General features: G+C 32.3%; 1 protein-coding gene and 1 pseudogene across 2 annotated transcripts; one reads left to right on the forward strand and one right to left on the reverse strand.

Annotated features, from left to right (window-relative positions):
• Positions 1-484: 484 nt before the first annotated feature.
• LOC145630204 (uncharacterized) lies at positions 485-5675 on the reverse strand. 2 transcript variants are annotated; one of them, XM_081682454.1, is made up of 14 exons: positions 5539-5675; positions 5222-5305; positions 5008-5071; positions 4633-4875; positions 4307-4518; positions 4120-4183; positions 3735-4021; positions 3245-3626; positions 3033-3133; positions 2895-2938; positions 2580-2769; positions 2080-2224; positions 871-1001; positions 485-733 (listed from the first exon to the last, which is right to left on the reverse strand). In XM_081682454.1, exons 3-14 carry the CDS (start codon positions 5051-5053, stop codon positions 614-616), a joined length of 1965 nt encoding a protein of 654 aa, XP_081538580.1. In that variant the 5' UTR covers positions 5054-5071; positions 5222-5305; positions 5539-5675; the 3' UTR covers positions 485-613. The 2 variants fall into 2 exon arrangements, with proteins under 2 accessions (XP_081538580.1, XP_081538579.1); XM_081682453.1 differs by lacking the exon at positions 5222-5305.
• Positions 5676-15408: 9733 nt separating this feature from the next.
• On the forward strand, positions 15409-16865 carry LOC145631675 (bZIP transcription factor 11 pseudogene; annotated as a pseudogene).
• The last annotated feature ends 4477 nt before the right edge of the window (positions 16866-21342 follow it).

Consider the following 21342-nt stretch of genomic DNA (forward strand, 5'->3'; position numbering starts at 1 on the left):
TAACGGTAGTTTATTCGTTATTGCCATTGTCGCCACCTACTGAGATAAAAGATCATTAATGTATCAAATGACCATGATATATAAGTTGCATTGAAAAGTTCGAGGTACATTTTTCTCAAGGGTGTATGTAGTTACTCTTAATTACTAGTAGTAGTAGTCAACACATCCATGAATTTGTCAAATGATAGTGGTTTTATCAAGGTCGTTTGGTAGCACATAGAAGGCTAAGTAGAGCAAAATTGTAGTCTTAAAGGTCGTTCGGTAGCACATAGAAGGCTACACTTCACTTAAGTTTATCATTGAAGTTTCCATTCCTAAAAGCAACTAAAATTGTTTGAATAACTATCATAAGAAGCCGGATTTCTCATGTAAAGTTCCACTTACATAATGAGGTTAGATTATCAACTTCCCCATTTTGTGGGAACTAGAATTTTCTAGAAAACTCCACTTTTTATGGTCGCGTCAACCAAACAACTCATCAAGATTTACTACCTAGGAATTAGTTCTTCCCCGTGCATTTGGTTGTCATTCAAACTATCAATAAAGGTGTCGTCACCATCATAAAAAAAATAGAAAGGGTGTTAGGAATAGAAAATATGAATTTGTTTAAATGCTATAATTCACTTTTATATGAACTCCAATCAAATTCCTCATCTTCACTGTAATGCAACTTGGGAGACTCTTGATCAACAACTTGAGCTTCTTCGTTCTGCTTGGCATTTGAAACATCTTCCTATGATTTCACCAACACCAAAAGTAGTAAGAACTCAAGTGTAAGAAGCATGCATACGGAGTACTTATTACCTAATCAGACAACCAATACCAATTTAATATGAAAAAATAAATGGAACTGAAAAAAATGGTACATACATGAGCGTTGAAAACTTCCTCTGGCCCTTCGTCCTCGCCTGTTACGCAAACTGAATCATCATTATCAATTTTTTCATCTTGTGCAGCTTGTTCTTTCAGCCTTTTGATCACGAGCTCAAAATGTGAGAGATCTGCAGATAAAATGGATTACATGCATTATATATACTGGAATCATCAATGAGCTAAGAGCATATCCCCAAAGAGTCATGTTTTTCTACAGCTGGCTTTTGTAATTTTTCTCTACATAATTCAACAGGCAAACTATAATATAACTTCGGCTTTTTACTTTCCTTTTTCAGACAAATAGGATTAATATTGAACATGCCTAACATAGGCAGTATGTTCTCAGAACTACGGCCCAGTAGTCAAAATCAAGATGCTTAATCTGCTGCAATTTGATGGAGCATATAGCTCTTCTAACTGCTTGCTCAAACAACAAAGCAAGAGGAGCCTTTATCTGAACAAAATTCTGGCACTCTCCTGGGTCCTGACTCATCTCTTAGCCGAGGAAAAAAAAAAAGAAAAGAAATAACTAAACGCAGCATTTGCGCTCAGACATTGATGAGGTAAAAGTAGAATTATATCCCATTCCTACACCATCACCTACAAATACTAGCATCTTTATGAATTATGACACAACTAAGCTAGGTCTAATCCTGATAGTTCTAAAAATGTTAAAACCTCTGCGGTACCCTGTACCCAAAAAAGAAAAAAGAAAAAAGAAAAAACATAGTAATAATAATAATAGAAACTTCTTTTTTTTAGGCTGAAGAGCTACCAAATAAATTCCTGACTCAAGTTGTTCAACTCCCTATTCCAGGTTTCCTTCCTAGAACATATGTAACAAGCCTAAGAGCTCTTCTTATCAAGAAAACTAAATGTAGGCTTGATGTGTTGAAAGAATTCACAGCGGTCATTGGCCTCTGAATAACCAGATAGCACTAGTTTATCTCCATGGGACACCAGCATATTAACAATAGTACATTTTTCTAACTAAAAGCAAGTACTCCACTCTGTCCCAGTACATTTTTCTAACTGATCTACTATGTGAAACTGCTACTTATTGCACCATATTTTCCAATCTCTACCACAAAGGATGGCATATGTCTTCGATCTTAAAATATATAAAGCCTTCAAAATATCCACACTTCAGGTTAAAACTAAATTCAATAAATCAGCATAACAAGCAAGATAAACACAGACAGATACCTTGTGTTCTACAAGTCAAAGCATCATTAACCCTCATAGGATTTTGGCGTTCTTCCTTTTTGTATTTCAATTTGATTTGATGCCGAGTGCGCCCAGGAAAAAGTTGTTGAATCATTGATAAGTCAGATCCAAATTGACTGAGAGACTGCAGCACACAGACAGAGTAAAGTTTAGGTAATAAAAGAACCAGAAACATACTAAATATTTACGAGTTCAGGTATTTAATCACATAGATGTGTGGGTTTGCAACTTTGCATCTTTTTCTTATTAGAGGGAGGTAAAGGAAAGAAATTTCTCATGACATTAGTAGCTTAGTTGACAGAAAAGCTGCTGAATTAAAATTTATTAGTCTGCTGCATTGTTTATAAAGTCCTCCTTAGCTCTACAACTCTCATCTTCCAAAATTTAATAAATAACATTCACACTACATATAAAAATATTTAATAAAAAAAAGTAAAAGAATATCTAGTGCACTCTAAAGGTTTTATTTAGAAAAATACCTGGTAAAACAATTCAGTGTCCTGCTTTGTCCACCTTGCTCTGGTTTCTTTTGTCATAAATGACTGATAGTTAAAGTAGCCTGTATCTTTTTGAACCCTTAGAGTCGAAGGATTATCGTAATTATCTCCGTCTTGATCAAATGTCTCATTATCATCATAAGGAAGGTCCTCTGGTGACAGGTTATTATTCCTGCAGAGGAATATTTATCAGAAAATAGACTGCAATGAAAGACAGTCCTAAGAAACTATAACTAAAAGGTAAAAGCTAAAAAAAGTACAATTGTCTAAGTTAAGCTAGCCTTATTATTCTGTTACCTCTCACTGGTTGGTGGTGGCATAGCTGCTGCTGCTTCTTTCTTCTGCAATGAAGAATCAAAACAGAAAATGCGATCCTGTAATTAATACCACATACAGAATAAACATACAAAGCATTAGAGGAGAACAAATACTTACTGCTTGGCGTTCTTTATACTCTGCAAGTATGATCAAGTCCCTGATTGGAACCCTTTGAAGGTCCAGTTCGTCCTCTGGTGCTTCAAGCAAGGATTTGTCCACTACACAAGTAGGAAAATTGCATGCAAAAATTTTATCAAAAAAAAAACTTAAAGAAAGGCATGCATCAATATGCTGTGTGATTTATTAGAAATTCACTGTAGAAAAAATACCACATCTTTTTCGTCGAGTTGCACGAGGGAACTTCTTGGGAGGTTTTTCAACAAATTCATTAAGTTCCTGGGTTGCCTTCTTCCTCTTTCTAGCCGGTTTATTATTTTCAGCTACAACTTTCTTCGACTTTCGTGGCCGTTTCTTTTGCAAAGTCTCTTCGCCAATATAACCACCTCCATTATTTTCATCTCTATTTAGGGCCGAGTTATCAGGTGCTTTGTCGTAAGAGCTGTTATTGTTGTTTAATCCACCATTCATTCCATCTTGGGGTTCATATCCATCTTCATTTCCTTCAAATGCTGACAAAACCCCTCCATCTACTGATTTGGCAGAAGAGCCTAACGCATCATATGAATTCTGTTCTCTATGGTCCTCCCCACTCTAAAAGCCAAATCAACAAAATGGTGGTGATGGAAAATTCAGGTTAAAATATGGATCACCATCAAGGAATCAACAATGTATATTAGTTAGTCAGGACAGTCTCACTACCTGTTGTGGTAATTTTTCAGGCATAAATGAATCTATATCTTCAGAGACTACAGTGTCAGGTTGATACACAGAAGGATCTAAGGAAAAATCGCCATCAAGCCTCATATGTACAACATCAGACACAGTGTTAGGTTCTCCGGCATGAATTGATCCACTACTTGTCATATGCTCACTTTCAGAGGGAAGATTCTGAGAATGCGGAAGATGAGAAACAGCCTCAGCTGAATCTTTCTTCCGTCTATCACTTTGTGCCTTAGGCTTGGGCTTGAATTTAACAGCTCTAGTTCCTGCCACTCGATAATACCACCAAAGTTAAACATAAAGGAAAAACAAGGGGGAATAAATAAAAAAAATATATGTATATAGAATTTCCATTTGGCAATACCAGAAGCAGCAGCACCCTCAGTCATTACATTTAAACTGTCGAGACAAGAAAAATCCCCTGCTTCCTGTTTTATATGGCATGACAGAAAATATACTTAGACAAATCATCAAACAGATCCAAGTCAAACTGCTAGAAAGGGGAAAAAAGAAAAACCGATGGCAAGCACAGTGAAATAATCTTTTCTTACCAGCTGCTCAACATCTATCTGTAAGTCTCCATCACCACATTCAATGGATTCCTTATAGCCTTCTTGATTTTCGAATGTCTGATCCTCATACTGATCAGGAGCAGCTTGTGCATTACATGGCCTAAGAACCGAAGCACTGGCAGAAGAAACACTATGGAAATCTGATAGCTCCTTTTCATTGTGAACACTAGGTGCATTCGCTGTTGGTGTCTCTAAAGTTGGACATGTTCTCCATCAGTAACATTAGTCAAATTCATCTTACAAATAACAATAGAAATATAAGAATGCTTTAAAGTAAAGCTACAAAGAAAGTTTTAAACGCCAACCAGCAATTTCTGAACACCCGGTAACAGCAGAACCTGCTACTTCCTTCGCTTCAGCTGGCAATCCTGAGCTTTCATTGTCTGTTATAGATGAACTTTTAGGAACTTCTAAATTCTTTTCTACATTATCATCAGACTGATTCAATTGCAGAACTGATGTTACAGGCGGCTCTTTGGTTGCTTTTACCGCGACAGATGGTCCTTTCTTGGGTCGTGGCTTAGCCTTGGGCTGAAACCTACCAACAGCTGCCAATGCCAAAGAGCAAAATACACCAATGCTCAATCCCTAGACTTCCACATTACATTGCAAGAACAAAACAATGGCACAATGTATCGAATTTTCGAAAATAAAAAAACATGGGGTTATTATTAAATTACCTTTGGCAACCACAGGTTCAGCAAAAGGATCATCCACAAAATCCATGATTAAACAAGAAAATACCTAAAACAAAACTAAAAATCATCAAATATATGAAATATTTAAGAGTCTCAAAATCACATAAACAACATCAACAAATTTTTCTTAAAAAAGGGGGGAAATTGGGAAATTATTCCATTTTCTCTATCTTAAAAAAGTAAAAAAGCACTGTACTTTTTTGTGAGACAATCGCCTTCAAAACAGGAAATCGTTGTAAATGTAGCCTATTTCATAATATAATCAAAACATTGAAGGGTTCTGCAACACATTAGCAACCAAATTTGTTATCAAATTTAACAATTAAAGGGGGAAAAATAACATTTGATTCAATTGTCAAAAAAATTAGGCTGATAAACATAATCGGTCATTAGTAATTACAACCAATAGTTAAAAAATTCGAATCCTAAATTAAATATAAGATTAAACTAAATTAGATGAACGATAAACCCTAGATTGTGAAATTGAAATGAATAGAAAAGGAGATAACTTACTTCAGGAACTGTCTGCTTGAAATATGAGAAGGCGCTTCAATGGAGAACGTGGAGAGAGAGAGTGGCGGGAGATTAGGAGAGTGAAGAGAGAGGGCTAGGGTTTTTTTGTGCGTACAATTAATTTTTAAGAGACAATGATTTTGGGATTTGGGATTTGGGACTTGGATTGATGGTAATTTGTCAGTTTTTACAACTTGTTGATATTAAAGTGTTTTAAAAATAACTCTTTGTGTATTATATTTTAAGTCATGGGACCAACAGAAGATTATACTATGTACGATCAGATATGGGAGTCAATTCAGAGGAATGCCGAGGTATTAGAGCAACTTAATGAAGAAGAAGACGACAATGAAAGCTAGTAACTGTTGTGTAGTACTCTCATTTTGTCAATGAGTTCAACTATAAAAAAACATGTGACCATTTTGAACGACGAATATAATTTAAAATAATAATAATAATAATAATAATATATTATTATTATTATTATTATTATTATTATTATTGTCGTTGTTGTAATATGCTAAAACATCTAAAACAAAAAAATTAACACCTGAACTGAACTGAACTGATTAGAGCTGAATTGAACTGAACTGATTAGAGCTGAATTGAACTGAACTGAACTGATTGGAGCTGAACTGAACTGATTAGAACTGAACTGAAAATAAGTAAATATGAACAGACCCAAAGTGGACCAACTTGATATATAGAATTGTCAAAGTACTAGGTATTTTTTATAGAAAGTGTACTAGTAGAGTAGTAGCATAACAACATATTAATAGGGGAGAAAATAAAGGAATTTTAGTTGGGAAAACAACATATAAATAGGGAAGATTGAAACGATATTTTAGTTGGAAAAAATATGTGTACCTATTTCGGTTGAGAGAAATTGAACTAGAAAGATCATTTTTATGCTTGTTTTGAAATTGTGGTTGAGGCGGTGGAGTTATTCTACCGCCTTCAAACTTTATCTATCCCTTCTCTATTTTGACCTGGAAAATGTTAATTTATACTTTCTCTATTCTTTTTTTATCTAATTCGTTTCTTTTATCACACTTCCATTGTAATGTTGCCTTTTGTTACAGCTAAGTTACGCCAAACTATGATTATGGCATTTGCTAAATTGCTAAGCCAATAAGCTATGCTTTACTCTCCACCCCCCAAAAAAATAGTATGTACATCCTACCACCTTCACACATATTATAAACCTCTCATATATCTTTGGATACATTTAGGACATGTTTCTAACTTAGTAACTTTCTATAAGCTATTTTCGTTTTTTTTTTAATCTTTAATAATGTACAAATATGAATTTATATATTAATTATATATTTTTTAAAAGACTTTGAAACAATATAATGCATAAATTAAGACAAATCTATCAACATTTTACATAATTTTTTATTTTTATGAAAACATTTTACATAAATACTTCGTATATGCCCTTTATAAAAAAAATAAAATAAAATAAAATAAAATAAAAAAAAACCCTTCATATATTGTTATTTATCTTATTTCTAAATGAATAAATATCATAACTAAAATTGTTCTCGTTTCAAATTGAATATTCCGCAATTACACCTTAAAAAAAAGGAGGGGGCACAATTAAAGGATTTCTATTTGTTTTGAGGAAGCATGAAGCATCAAATCTTTCAATTGACCTACAAGCTATTAGGGCCTATAAAACAAAGTATATAACCACCACTAATGTCACATCTCATCCAAACATTCATAAATTAAATAACTATATGAATATGATTCTTTTTTTTTTTTCCATTTATTTTTGTTGGTAGTTGCCAATTAATTAATTAACAAATATACAATTTTTCCTACAAAATAAAAAAGTAAGCACACTGATTGTCTGATTTTGTAATTACTGGTTACTTTATATGCAGTCAGAGCATATGCTATTATGCTTATAGAAAATGGGCATAAAACAGTATAACTGAACCACCTTATCAAATCTATTTTCTTTTTCTGAAAAAATCATGTCTTGAACTTTAGACTATAATATAAAAGTTTTATATTTTTTTTATGATGACTTTATAAAAGAAATAATATTAGAGAAGATTATGAAAGGTATTTAACCACAAAAAATAAAACAATAGCAAAAGTATCACCGTCAAACCAATTAAATTGTCCTAATGCGAGGACAAAAGTAAACCAACTGTATGTTTATAATCAAGAATTTCTAGCTCAAATTATTATTTTTATAGAAAAATGAAAAGTGGCCAGATTCTTTCTAGCTTTATTCCCATTGTTTGGAATGGAATGAATAATAATAAGGGAAACAATGAAATTTTTACCGTACCAAATATGAAGGTAATGAGATAGGTGGAAGAATAAAAAATTGTAAAAAAAAAAAATAATAGTAGAGAGAATTGGAGGAGAAAGAATATAAAATTAATATAATATTATTCATGGTGGGTCCATTATGTCAGATAAATTAATTAAATATTGTAAAAGATTTTTAAATAAGGAAATGAGAGAAATTACTCCCTCCGTTTCATAATGTTAGTCCCATATGGAATCAATCACATAAAATAAGAAAACAAATATATTTGGAATCTAACATTAAAGTACAACAAATTTCATAATTAGTTTACCTTATTTAACTTTTTTTTTATTTTTCATTAGGAAAGCACAAGTCATAATTGCATAATTTAAGGTAAAAATTTCCTTACTTAGGCTCATGTCATCAATCCACAATCAATTAATTAAAAAAAAAAATCAATTCATAAATGAAATATATTCAATATGGGTAAAACTTTTTGAAACGCCCAAAATAGTATATGGGACTAACATTATGAAACGGAGGGAATAATTAAATATTGTAAAAGATTTCCAAATAAGGAAATTTATCAAGTATTTAAAAATTAAAGAAGTACTTCACTACTTCGTAAGTTCGTATGAAATTTGAAAGGAAGGAAAATGAAAGAATTGAAAAATCCTTAATAAGTACTTAAGTAGGGGAAAAAACATCACATTATAATCCACTTTTACTTTCTTTACGTTATAAATTATACGGAAGTTCTGAATTTTAAGGATTAAACCAACTAAATGCTTAAGTTGATGATTGAAAGTCAAAACACAAGATCAATAGCAAGTATGACACATAAGAGAAATAATCTCTAGGGGGGGAAGGTGGACTGGGGGGGAGGGATGTAAATGACCAGCTTTTAGGACTATTGAAGCATAAAATTATACTGTAAATCTATAAAACTGCTACTACATACAATGATAGTATGACACATAACATTATGTTATTAAGTTTATTAAGGTACCATATGGCATATAGCTTGATTAAGGTATACTTAAAAAAATCTGAGTTATTAGAATAAATATCATATCTTTCCTTCTTTATGTAATATAAGTTTACATCAAATCTTTTAGTTAAAGATGTCATTAACAATATATGAGAAACTTAATAGACAACTTGTCATTGTATGATGACTTATCTATCTCACCAAATAAAATTGTATAATGACTTAAATAGAAATGTTGTCAAATTGTTAAGAAACACCAAAGTAACCCTAATAGTTTAATAATATTTTTTTTAGGACAATAATTAATAATATATATTACTTAAAATAGATTATGAAGTTTCCCCACACGAAGTATATACTTATTTATTTCAAAAAAAAAAAAAAAAAAAAAGGTATATAAATTTATAGTATTATAAGAGGTTACTTAAAAATCTTTGTAAGTTAGATTGGGAATTTATGTACCCGTAAAAAACAAAAAAAGACTGAGAATTTATGTGATAACGATTTATGATAAAATAAAGGAAAATTCACAAAGTTTCATATATGACTGGTCATATCGTGTAGACGGGGATTATTTGGTCATAGGTTTCTCGGTCAAGGTTACTCGATCGGATAAGAAATTACCCGATCAAAGGTTACTCGACCAGGAATTATCCGATCAATGTTTTGATGTGTAATAACTGGTCACACAATATAACCAGTCACACAAAAAACACGTATTTTATTTTATAATAAAATAAAGGAAAATTATAAGGTAAATGTGGTTTTCATAATTTTACTGGCCAAGGGTTGAAAGGCCCATTACCTAACGGGACCCTGTTAGGCTTCTGAAGGAATTTCTTCATTGCGCCAATTTGTGGGGCTGAGGATAGTGGGCTCCAACGTTGATTTCCTTCATCTTGAAGGCTTCTTGTTTCCACTTCAATCTCATGTCATGAATTATGAGTTAGGCTCCTACGGCTTTTATGGATGCTAGGTGACTACAATTATCCACCAAATTATAAGAATACGGATTATTTTATACCGAGTATTAGGTAATTCCCGAGTCATGCTTTATTTTATTTTAAGACTAATGTGAAGAAATTTTTTAGTTATAATATTACATTACATGATATAGAAATCCAAATTTCTTACTTTAGTTTTTTAGATTTATTACGAAATATATCAAAATAGGTAAGAGGGTATTAAATCGAGGTATTAAAGACAAAAAATGAAAACAACATTTGGTCTTAGATCATGGACATCAATCTCCATAATTAATACTTTAACCAACCTAACTAATTGAGATTCACTTTATATCTTTATCATCCATATGGGATTCTATAATTGATGAACACATTAAGAGATTAAGAGGTTGGTTCACCACGAATGACCTCCCAAAAAACTACATTTTCTATGATCTACAATGTGAATAATCATAACTACAATGCCTGATGAGTAAGTATAACCTTCTATAATTGATTTAGCTTCAATATATCAACATTACAATTTTATTTATGTAAAGTGCAGGAAAAATACATTTTAGCGAGTCGAGATTCAATAAATTTTAATGAGACCAATATCCAAACCCAAGGCATTAAAGTGAAACTTGTTTTAACTTTTTACGTTGTAATTACACTCACCAGCGTGATTTTACGCAAACATGTAATAAAGTCGAACTTCATCATACACTTTAGGGCACCAATATAAAACTTTTCAAAAATCATTATCAAGGTAGACATCAACATAAATCTCCTATCATACCTAATATTGGACGTCTTGGAAGCCACATTCACACCTGAACAAATAGAACAAGGCCTATGCTTTGCAAATAATTGCACCACACTCCACTACGTAGTAGTGTAGTACGTACCACAACAAGGACAGAAAAACCTAAGTGTTTCCAAACTCAAAAGATTGTGTTTGATTCACTTTCATTGAACCTAAAGATAGTTATGATGTTTATGAAGATCAAGTGAAATTAAAGGGTGGTGGGGTTGTCAAGTTGTTTAAGAGCCAATATGGCTACTGGGTTAGACTTAGCTGTACAGTGGAGGGGACCCTACTATAAAGGGATAATAAAGAGCCAATAACACCCTTCAAGCACCTCAGCTTTGGACGTTAACTTGTCAAGGCCAATCATTCATTCCAAATTTAGTCAAAAGTATTAAGGATCTTCCTTTGATCTTGTAAAGCCTTTTTTGGTATAGTAAGCCTTTGAGGGTTTATTACCATAATTATATTATGGTTCTCTTTAATGGTGATTTATCTTAGGATGCCAACTATGATTAGCGAAAATTAAGCCGACATTGAAGTTAACTTGTAAGCTTTTTACATCTTAAATCGAAAATGATAGTAACAGATTTTTTTTTTCTCAAGTCTATATATAAATTAGTTTTGATTATAATCGCAAATTATGTTCTACTCAAAATAAATCAGTGTTTGTATTTTCTCAAATCATATAAGCCTTTAAATCAATTATAATCATTATTAATCAACGAACGAGCGAAGTTTTATTGTCAAAAAACACATTATTAATCAATATTCACGAGAGTCCACCTCCATATAAATTTGATGAAGACAATTGTTTTCATTAAAGACTTTTCTTCCAATAAAAACATGAGTAGATACCATCCTAATCTAAACAATTATCTTAGCCAATAGAGATAAGACATTCATTTGACATGATATATTCATAACCTATCCTAATATCTTGATGTGAATTATCATTATTGGTCATAAAATTGGTATCTTGAAATTGTGAGCATGGTAATAAAAAAATTAATAATAATATCGAGATTGTCAACATAGACAATCTTTGACATGTATTGAATCAATAAAGACTTCAATCTTGAAATTATATAAGCTAGGGAATAATTATGTCACTTTTTTTTTTTTTTTTTTTTTTTGAATAGGAATAATTATGTCACTTAAAAATGCTTAATAAGTCACCAAACCAATATGTTTTATGAATTTCTACTCAATTAATATATTTACAGTACATATTAAACTTTTTTTCATTTTTTTTTACTATTACGGGGTACAATATTTAGTAAATCATGTAGTCACACGATCTCTATTTATTTTTAAATTATACATTACAATTGCATAAAATGAGAGGAAGTAATATACTATAGAATAAAAGTATGGAGTTTAATTATGTTTCTTTTTTTTGTTTTTCAGTGCAACAATTCCCAAACAAAAAACAAAAAACAATTACTTGTAGAATAAAAGTATGGAGTTTAATTATGGTTATTAAAATTTTCAATAACTAGCCAAAGAAGAAAACAAAAAACAATTAGAAAGCATTTGCCAAAATTTTCATATAGGTGTAGTTATTGGAATTCCATGCAATTAAAGTTATTTCTCATGTGAAATTTTTAGGAAAAGATAAATCATGTTTGATAGAAAATATGATATAAAGCTAACTTCATAAAAATAAGGATAGGTAAATAGCTTCAATCATACGAAATAATTACATTATTTTGAGAGTTTCAAGTTTCTAAGGAAGTTTCACTTCTCAAATTCTACTACTTCATGCTACCCAAACATGTCAAATTCTTCTATTTTACTACAACCAAACAAGATTTAAACTATCCTTGCTAATCTTCTACATATACACAAAATCCTGACCACTCCTCCAAAGCTTAGGTATTTAGAAATGAAACTCTATCACAACACTTCATGTCTCAAAGTAGTGGTTACGGAGACTTCCAACACATTTCAGACAACCTTTGAAAAACAAAATAAATATACTAATTTCGATTGGTATTTAAGACCCAATGACAAAATTACAAAATTTTATGGTAGATAGAAATTTGAGTAATTGAGATATTATTTTTTATGACCAAGTTGGCTCCTTGTGTCATAAAAGGAAATCTTTAGCATTAATGCAACAATTTTCCAACAAATATATCAAAAATTAGAAAAAATTAAGAACCCTTTCTCAAAGGGCCCTACATCATATTAAGTCTTTTAGAATTCTTCCATGTAATAGCCACAAGCTGCATTCAAGTGCTAACTTTCATTTCCACCAACCATATATGCAAACCTACCTTAACACTAAAATGTTTACAAACCTACCATCAAAGCCAAAAAAATCTACACACATGAGAGATGAATTGACAGAAATGCCCTTCAATCAATGTCTACCATCAATTAAAGTAGAAATGGATCTTTTGTTTTTGGTGCAAGAAACTATTGTAATTTGTAGTTGAGAGAGGGGGAAAAATTAGCAAATAAATTCAGCAAACTTAATTAATTAATAGTTTAATTAATTAACAGTTAATTTGTAATAAATTTTGTTTCAACACGATTTAAAATAGTAACACTTGCCTTTTTAGTAACTTTTGATTACGTCTCAGTCTACACTACTATTTATGATTACATATGTGCGTGTTTACATTGCTTTACTTTCCTTTTTTTTGTTTTTTTAATACATGTCAGGTTAATACTCGACGGTATAAATAATTTGAAACAGAGGAAGTAAAAATATTTAACCTTCCTTTCACCCATCAAATAAGATTTTGTCTTCATCGTACAAGTCTAGCAAAGAAATATTTGATTGTGCTTTCTTACAACTGCTGTCAATTTCAACAATTTGTTTATCAACCACAATATGCCAAACGAAGTCAGTCTCACTATTTTGATTAGCTGTTAGGTAAAGGCAAGTATCCAGTTGTCTGCAACCATTGATTTTTACCATTTTTTTTTTTGAGGTTTATGTGCTTACACTATTAATCGCAATTTAACAAGTTCGTACCTATATTTTATGGGCTTGAATTAGCTTATTCTAAAAATATCCAAGTGTAATGTAACCAATGGGCTCTTGTAGGTCCACAACAAGATTAGCCAATATAATCAAGACATCCGGATTTTTAAATTGTAACCACTAAAATCATGAAATTGACTAATCCAAAACAATGATCTAGAATCTCTCGATTCTTCAAATTAATCACTAAAACTATTGATCTAGAATTAACACCACTAAAGTTGAATAGGGAATCAACTTAAGAACTTTCTTGCAACTTTACAATGATGTTCGGTTAACATGTAACTATAGCAAGCAATTTTATCGACTATAATTAAAAAGTTAATTATATTGAACATAACTATTCATATTTATTAGTAGTGTACTAGTGTTGTTAGAAAAAAAAAAAAAACATGTCAATATTCATACTATATGACTTCTCACATAGGTAAAACAAATTTATAAAGTAGTACTCTTTTTACCTTAAAATTAACTTTTTAATTTTTCATTTTAATTTATTCCAAATTATTTGCATTTTTTTATTAAAAAACTTTTTGTTGTCTACATTTCTCATAAGATGGTATTCAATATTATCATTTTTCTCAAACAACACTTTTATCTTTCTTGAAATTTATGTCAAAATGATTAGGGGAATTTAAATGAAACAAATATAGCAACCTTTTACATGTTTTACTCAAGCTTTCTAATATACAGAGTAGTAATTTTTTGTCCATAACAACTCTGAGTGTGTTCTACTTTATAATTTTCACTTACTTGCACCCAACCTTAAATCAAGAGACTTTATCAAAACTTATTTTGTTGCAATTACAATTTTATCAAAACTCGTGAATATTCGAATACATTTACTATGTAATGCACAGGATATGAGCTTATTTTTCTTGAAACAAGTTGAAAGTAAAGTAAGCAAATCAGAGGCTAGAGGATTGCCAGTACTTCAGAATTACTCCATAATCAATTATTGCACGGAATATCAAGCCAAATCAAATAAACACACTAAATACAGTAGGCAGGAAGAGTGCTCAAAATTATGCTTGGAATTAAAAAAAAAAACAAAAACAAAAACAAAAATAGTGCTTTTCAATTTACCTCTACTTTAGTACCGCACCTAAATGGTAAATATACTCCTAGATTCTTCTTCAGGCGTGTTAAAATATCTTACCTTTAACAGTAAATATTTTTTTTTAAAAAAAAAGTATATGTTAAACTGTTACTGCCTTACTGGTAGTTAAAAAGTGGGCAGTAAACATCTCACTGAAAAAGATGTCGTAAACAACTTAAACATCATAAAAAAAAAGGGGGGGTTTTGAATAAAGAAAAATACTAGCACCTGTAGAATTCAAACCAAGTACTGTAAACGATTTACTCTTCCTATAATTTTACTTATTCGAGCATAAAAGACTTAAAATAAAAATCTATGTGTTATTTGTACAGTTTTACTTTCATTCAGAACAGTACAGAATTAGTACTCGTTAACTAAAATTAGCATAAACCGGAAAACAAACTCCTTCCTCAAATTTACGACGAAAGTCTCTTTACAGGTATTGGGGTAATGTTGACGTACGCCAAGAAGCAAATTAGTAAAACACTTTACTCCAAATTTACCACATTTACTATTGAAGCTAACGGAAGTTAAAATTCTCCCCTTCAAGTTGCCAAAACCCCCAGCTTGGAAAATATTGGACGGTCCAAAAATTCTCTCCAGCAGCCTCACATGTCTCCATCATCTTTTGCTCTCTCTCTCTCACAAACAAGTACCAATTTATATTATACTTTTATTTTACAATATGATAGATTCCCTAACCCAAAGTTTTCTTCTTTTCAAGAAAAAAAAAAAAAAAACTCTGTTCTCTCTCACTCTGTTTCTGTTCTGAAATCAATCACTTTCTCTTTAAAATTCTTTATTTTATTCATAATTCACCTTTTTCAGCTCTATAAGATCCCACCTATTTCTCAACCCATTTCCCCCCTCTTCTCTTTCTCTCTCCTCTCTTTTGCTAATCTTTGTTCATAATTCTGCTCCTTTGTTTCCTCAATTTTCTGGGTTTTTTTTTTCCTCATCCATTTTTTTTTCTTCAGGAAATTCAAGTATTTTTCTGGAAATTCTGGATTTCTGAAAAATACCTTGATGCGGAATACCTGGGTTTTAATGTTTGAGATTCATGTCTCCAATTCTCAGTGAACTCTATGTTTCTGGGTTGATGATAAATTCCACATATAGGCGCAGGACCCATCTAGTTCAATCCTTCTCTGTTGTCTTCCTTTACTGGTTTTACTACATCTCATAATCCTTGCTCATTTCTCCCCCCTCTAAATTAGTTTTAGCTGCTATAATTACTACTATAATCTATCTTATACAGGAAAAAAAATAATTATATCATATAAATATATACCAATATAGTGTCAAATAAAACTTAAAATCCCCTGTTTTTCATCTTCAGAGTAAGGTATTGGCTAGTAGTTTTCTGGGTCCTGCTATATAGTAAAAGTTAATTTTCTGTGTTACTCAAAATATTAAATTTGTTGAGAATGGCTTCACCTGGGGGTGGTACATCTTCTGGGACATCATCATTGCAGCAGAATTCGAGCTCGGAGGAGGAGATGCAGATGCAAATAATGGATGAGAGGAAGAGGAAGAGGATGCAGTCGAACCGCGAATCGGCCAGGAGGTCAAGGATGAGGAAGCAACAGCATTTGGATGATCTCATGACTCAAGCTTCCAATGTGAGAAAAACCAACCACCAGCTCTTGAACAACATAAACATCACCACCCAACAGTACTTGAAAATTGAATCAGAAAATTCTGTACTCAGAGCTCAAATGTCAGAACTCAGCAGCAGGTTACAGTCTCTGAATGAGATTATCAGTGCACTCAATTCCTGCAACAACAATCAAAATCTGGGGATTTATGGAGGTGGTGATGATCAAGGAGAAGGGATCTTTCCCACAATTATTCCAGAGCCATTTACAACTGACAGCTTTCTGATGAACCCATGGGATTCTGCTACCTACTCAAATCAGCCAATCATGGCTTCAGCTAACATGTTCCAGTATTAATGGCCATGTTAATTACTCTTAGGAGAGTAAAATTAGGGAGGATTTTTACCTTTTGAGGATGTTAATTAAGAGGGGGATAATGAAAATGATAATGATAATCCTACTAATTTTCTTTTTTTATTTTTTATTTTGGGGTTTTCTGGGGAGGGGAAATATTCAATAAGTAGAATTTACTACAGGGGGAAAAGGGTATATGGGTTAATTTGTGGTCTTTTCTGTAAATGAATTAATGCAATTATGCAAGTTTGGTAATTGGTGTCCCCATTTGCAGCAATGATATATGTACACAATCTTGCATGTTATATCTTCAAGGATTTAATTTATCTATAGCTCTAATGTGCTTTAAGTTTGTCATCATCTGTTAAAATTAGCTCAGCAAAATTCAGGAGAAAATTGTTTTACCAGAAGTACTTTAATTAATAGCAGATCAACAAAATGGAGATATACCAATCAATCACTATGACTAACATAGTATGCTACACAATTGCCTCAAATATACTTGCTTGTAATATCAAGGACTTGTGCCCTCGCTATGAACTACGAGTACAAATACATATATAAGGCCTTCCTGCACTGAACATGATTGAAAATGACAGTAACAAAATTAGATAAAAATCAGACACAAGCATGCAGTAATCAGTTCGGTTGTTCACTTATGCTTAGAAATTCACATATGCACTTATCATATTCTCTCAAGAGTCAAGAGTATGAAACTACAATTACTGAAGTAATTTTCAGAAAGTGAAGTAGTTTCTCCGAGTCAACAGTTAGTTAGAAAATGGATCACTTTGTAACAACAGCAACAGGGTTGCAGTTAGCTAGCAAATCGATCACTTAGGTGTTGATAGTTGTTACAACACAGGGATTCGCAGCGCAACTCAATCAGCAGATCAAGGAAGTGTGGAGATAATCCACTGCTGCTAGCCTGTTATGGTCATAGAAATCTGCTCATGCAATCCTCAGGTTTCTAAGAAAAATGGGAAAGAGATGTTTGATGTTGACTGCATGCTTTAACTACAACAGAAATGCACCTATCAAGCACCTCCAAATCATCATTCCTCAATAGACAGAAATGTATGTGAGTCTAAATTTGAGTTTTACCTCCAGAAAGGAAACTATGTGTCCATGTTAGATGTCGAATTTAGGTCCATCCCACAAAATTACTAAGCACTTAAGATTGATGATTTCATATAACTAAATCAACAATGGCAATAGCAGCCACTCAGTAGTACCTAGTACAGTATTTTTGATGGGGTTGTGGAGAGGTCTACATTGATACGACTCCACCGGTAAAGGCATACCCTCAGTCGTAATCAAGAAACAGAAACTAAAATAGAGACTCCACCAAGGAAGTGTTTCAAACAGGTAGTCATGTCTATTTTCTTCTACACTGCTCCCTTCCCCCCTCCTTTTTTCTCAACTTTAATTAACCAGGTGTCTTTCCTCTCCACCCCTTCTTTTCCCTGTCTATTCTGAGACACACGCTGAAATAGTGAAATATTACCGCCTTCTAAGTAAATCTAGCATCCTCTGGGACACGAAAGTCAGCTTGAACCAATCATCAGTCAGAAGCATTCCTAAGAAACAAATATCTCATCATATTGATGTTCCTAAGTACATCTCTTTTAAACGAGGATAAACATTCTAGTTTGGTTTAGTAAAGGAAAAACAGCGAAATTTGTGAAATACTTAACTCATTTAAAGCAAGCTACAATAATGTTGTCAAAGACATCTTCAAGTTTGTGATATTTAGCAGTTTTGTTACTCTTCAATGTGATCCTTAAACAACCAAGGAAATAAAAGCAATAAACCATCGTCTGTTTTAGTAAAAACATGATATTTTTGGATGCTTCAAATCAGGCCGAAAGTTTAAGAGAAACCACTAGATCCGTGCATGTAACTCAAGCCAAATCCAAAAATCTGGTAACTTAGCATAGGATTCGATTGCTTTACTTCTTTTCTTTCCCATGAATCAATGAGAAGACATAACAATCAAAGTTACAAGTTTACCAGACCATCCTGATCACTGGAAAGTCCTAGAGAGATCACAGCAAAAGCCATAAAATAAAGTAAAAGAAAAACTTTTTTTCCCAATCAGTACATTAAAAAAACTCAAAGAACATATTCATACGTAAGTATTTTATTGCATAGAAGGCATTTTCAGTAAAAAGCTACCACATCGAAGGAAGTGAAGATCAGTTTTAAAAAGGGTAATCAAAGATCTGATTAAATTTAAAAACCAAAAAAGTCTCTTAAAGGGTGGTGGGAAGAGAATGGAACCATTGAGAAAGAGTCCCACGTGCAAGGGGAACCATGTTCTTAGAGCAAGTTCTGCAAACACAAGATTCTCTCCATAATTCAAGTTCCTAACACAGTACTAATTTAAGAAAGGTCCTGTCCTATTAGACTAAAAATGAAATTAAATACTATGGAGTACTACTTTCTCTTTTACTCCGTATTTTCCAAAGGCAATATTTTAATGTGTTTAACAATTAATAGACATAAAGATTGTGTCATTAAACCCCAAAGACCTTGACAAAATGGGCATAAATGCATGGTTGTCGTTGTAACGATGTAACGTTATAGCCTTATAGGGAAAGAAACTCACCAGAAAAACACACAATAGAAGGTAAAAATTATGTTATGATTTGCATTAGTAAGAAAATGAAAGGCAATTCTCCTATGTCTAGAAGGGAAATTTTGAAAGCACCAACATGTCTAGATGGTAGCTAAAGGAAACAGCAATGTGGGGAAACAGAAAGGAAAGGAGAAAGTTAAACTTTCTACAATGTTCATGTGTAGAAAAAGCCAAGATATGGGAAATCATACGAAGTAAATGGTTTCCAACTTGATCCTCTCTGATTATTTTCACAGAAAAAAAAAAAAAAAAAAAAAAAGAAGAGGGAATTTAAATCATTGGTTGAAGAGAAAATTGAGGGTTTGATTTCTAATAAGATGCAAGCAACTAATGTATCTCCATTTCAAATAGAGAAACCCAACGAAACAAAATAATTAGAGTGAATAGAGATCTCAATCACCCACCAGACCCACTTGGTCATTAATTCTATCATTTTCTTGTATAGTAAATCCAAATACTGCTATCAGACAAAAGAATCCTATTTAGTCACAATCTAATTTTATATAAGAACATAGTTCCGTAAGCAATTATGAAACACACTTTCTTGAAAATCTTTTCTATATTGTACCATGTAAGGTAGTCAATGATCACAACTCAAAGTGTCTAGAAATAATGCATTGAAATTTTTATTTTTATAATAAGAAAATATAAGTACGGCCATCACCCGTCTCTTTTTAGGCAAATTATTAGGTGTACTTCAAAGCATGTGCTATTGTGCTACAAATAATGGTTTAACCGTGTATATCTAGAAAAATAAGAGATCCAACCCTCATACCGCAATTTAATTTGTAATCACATCGCTAACATGCTCCTAGGCCAACTTATAGGCTGTCACTATTTCCCAATTAGGCAATCATCTCAAATAAGTGGACATAGGGGCAAAGTTTGAGCTGATTCAGGGTTCATACTGAAGTTTTCCTAGGCATCATACTCAAGTTTATCCTTATAGGAAGTAAATAATTCATAGGAAGGTCAAATAAGCCTAAGAAGGTGGAGTTGTGTCATTGACAAAAATATAAGTTGTACTTCATACAAAGTTCTATTTTCCTCAATTTTGATAAAATTACTCAACTCCTCCAAGCTAAGCGAAACTTTGCATGAAAATCAAACATACAATGTTCAACCAAAAAACATGTGGAGTATACATTTCCTTATAGATTAACTGCTCGGAGAAAACGATTATTAGACAATATTACTTCCCATGATCAACCACATTTTTTATGCCCTGAGACATTATCTTTCAGTTCTGCAGCTCATTTTGTCTAAAGTTTTTCAAGCAACTCTCTAAGCTTGCTAGGTCTTGTAATCTCTAATTTACATCCTTGCCCAAGTACAATGAACCACAATCATTTAGCCAACCAGCCAAGTAAAAGTTCATTCGTTAGTGCTAAGAAAAAGGAATGTAAGTAAAAAATTTCAGTCGCATGTTTACTAGAGTAAAATCAAATGAGTCAGCAAGTAAAGATTATATGCAAGAAAAGATGCATTGCCTTCTTCCAAGACAAGACTTCAGAAATTTTGGATAATAAGTAGCTATCATGGACACTAATTTACTTAAGTCCCATATAGAAAACCAAAACTATCTAATAAGACAATCACACGTTAATATAGGAACTAAATTTAGAGATGGAGGGAGAGCCAAAAGTCCTAAACAAAAAAGCTTAAAACCAAATAAACACTGAAATAAACCAGCACCCCATTGCAGAGCAAAATGACTTCAGAAAATATGAAAAGGATCTGCTGTAATAAACCAGCAACCCCATTGGCCATTGCAGAACAAAATGACCTCAGAAAATATGAAAGGCATTTGCTGCATCGCATACGTTCATTAATATGAACACACCCATCCTCTGTCACTGGTTTATTTCCATCCATATCCAGTGACAGAGGATTGGTGGTAAGCATATTTTCAATCCAATTAAGTGGATTCCTTTTACCATTTCTCCCCATATCCAAACACAGAAAATTTCATCCGAACACATTATAAATGTCAATATTGTAAGCATTCTTGAACTTTCACATCGAGTAACAATAGGAGAGAGGCTAACAGGTCCTACACATATGAATACAAAAACAACGATCTAGGTCATTCAATATCT

Source organism: Chenopodium album, chromosome 5 (assembly GCF_948465745.1).
Source record: "Chenopodium album chromosome 5, dcCheAlbu1.1, whole genome shotgun sequence".
NCBI classification, from domain to species: domain Eukaryota; kingdom Viridiplantae; phylum Streptophyta; class Magnoliopsida; order Caryophyllales; family Amaranthaceae; genus Chenopodium; species Chenopodium album.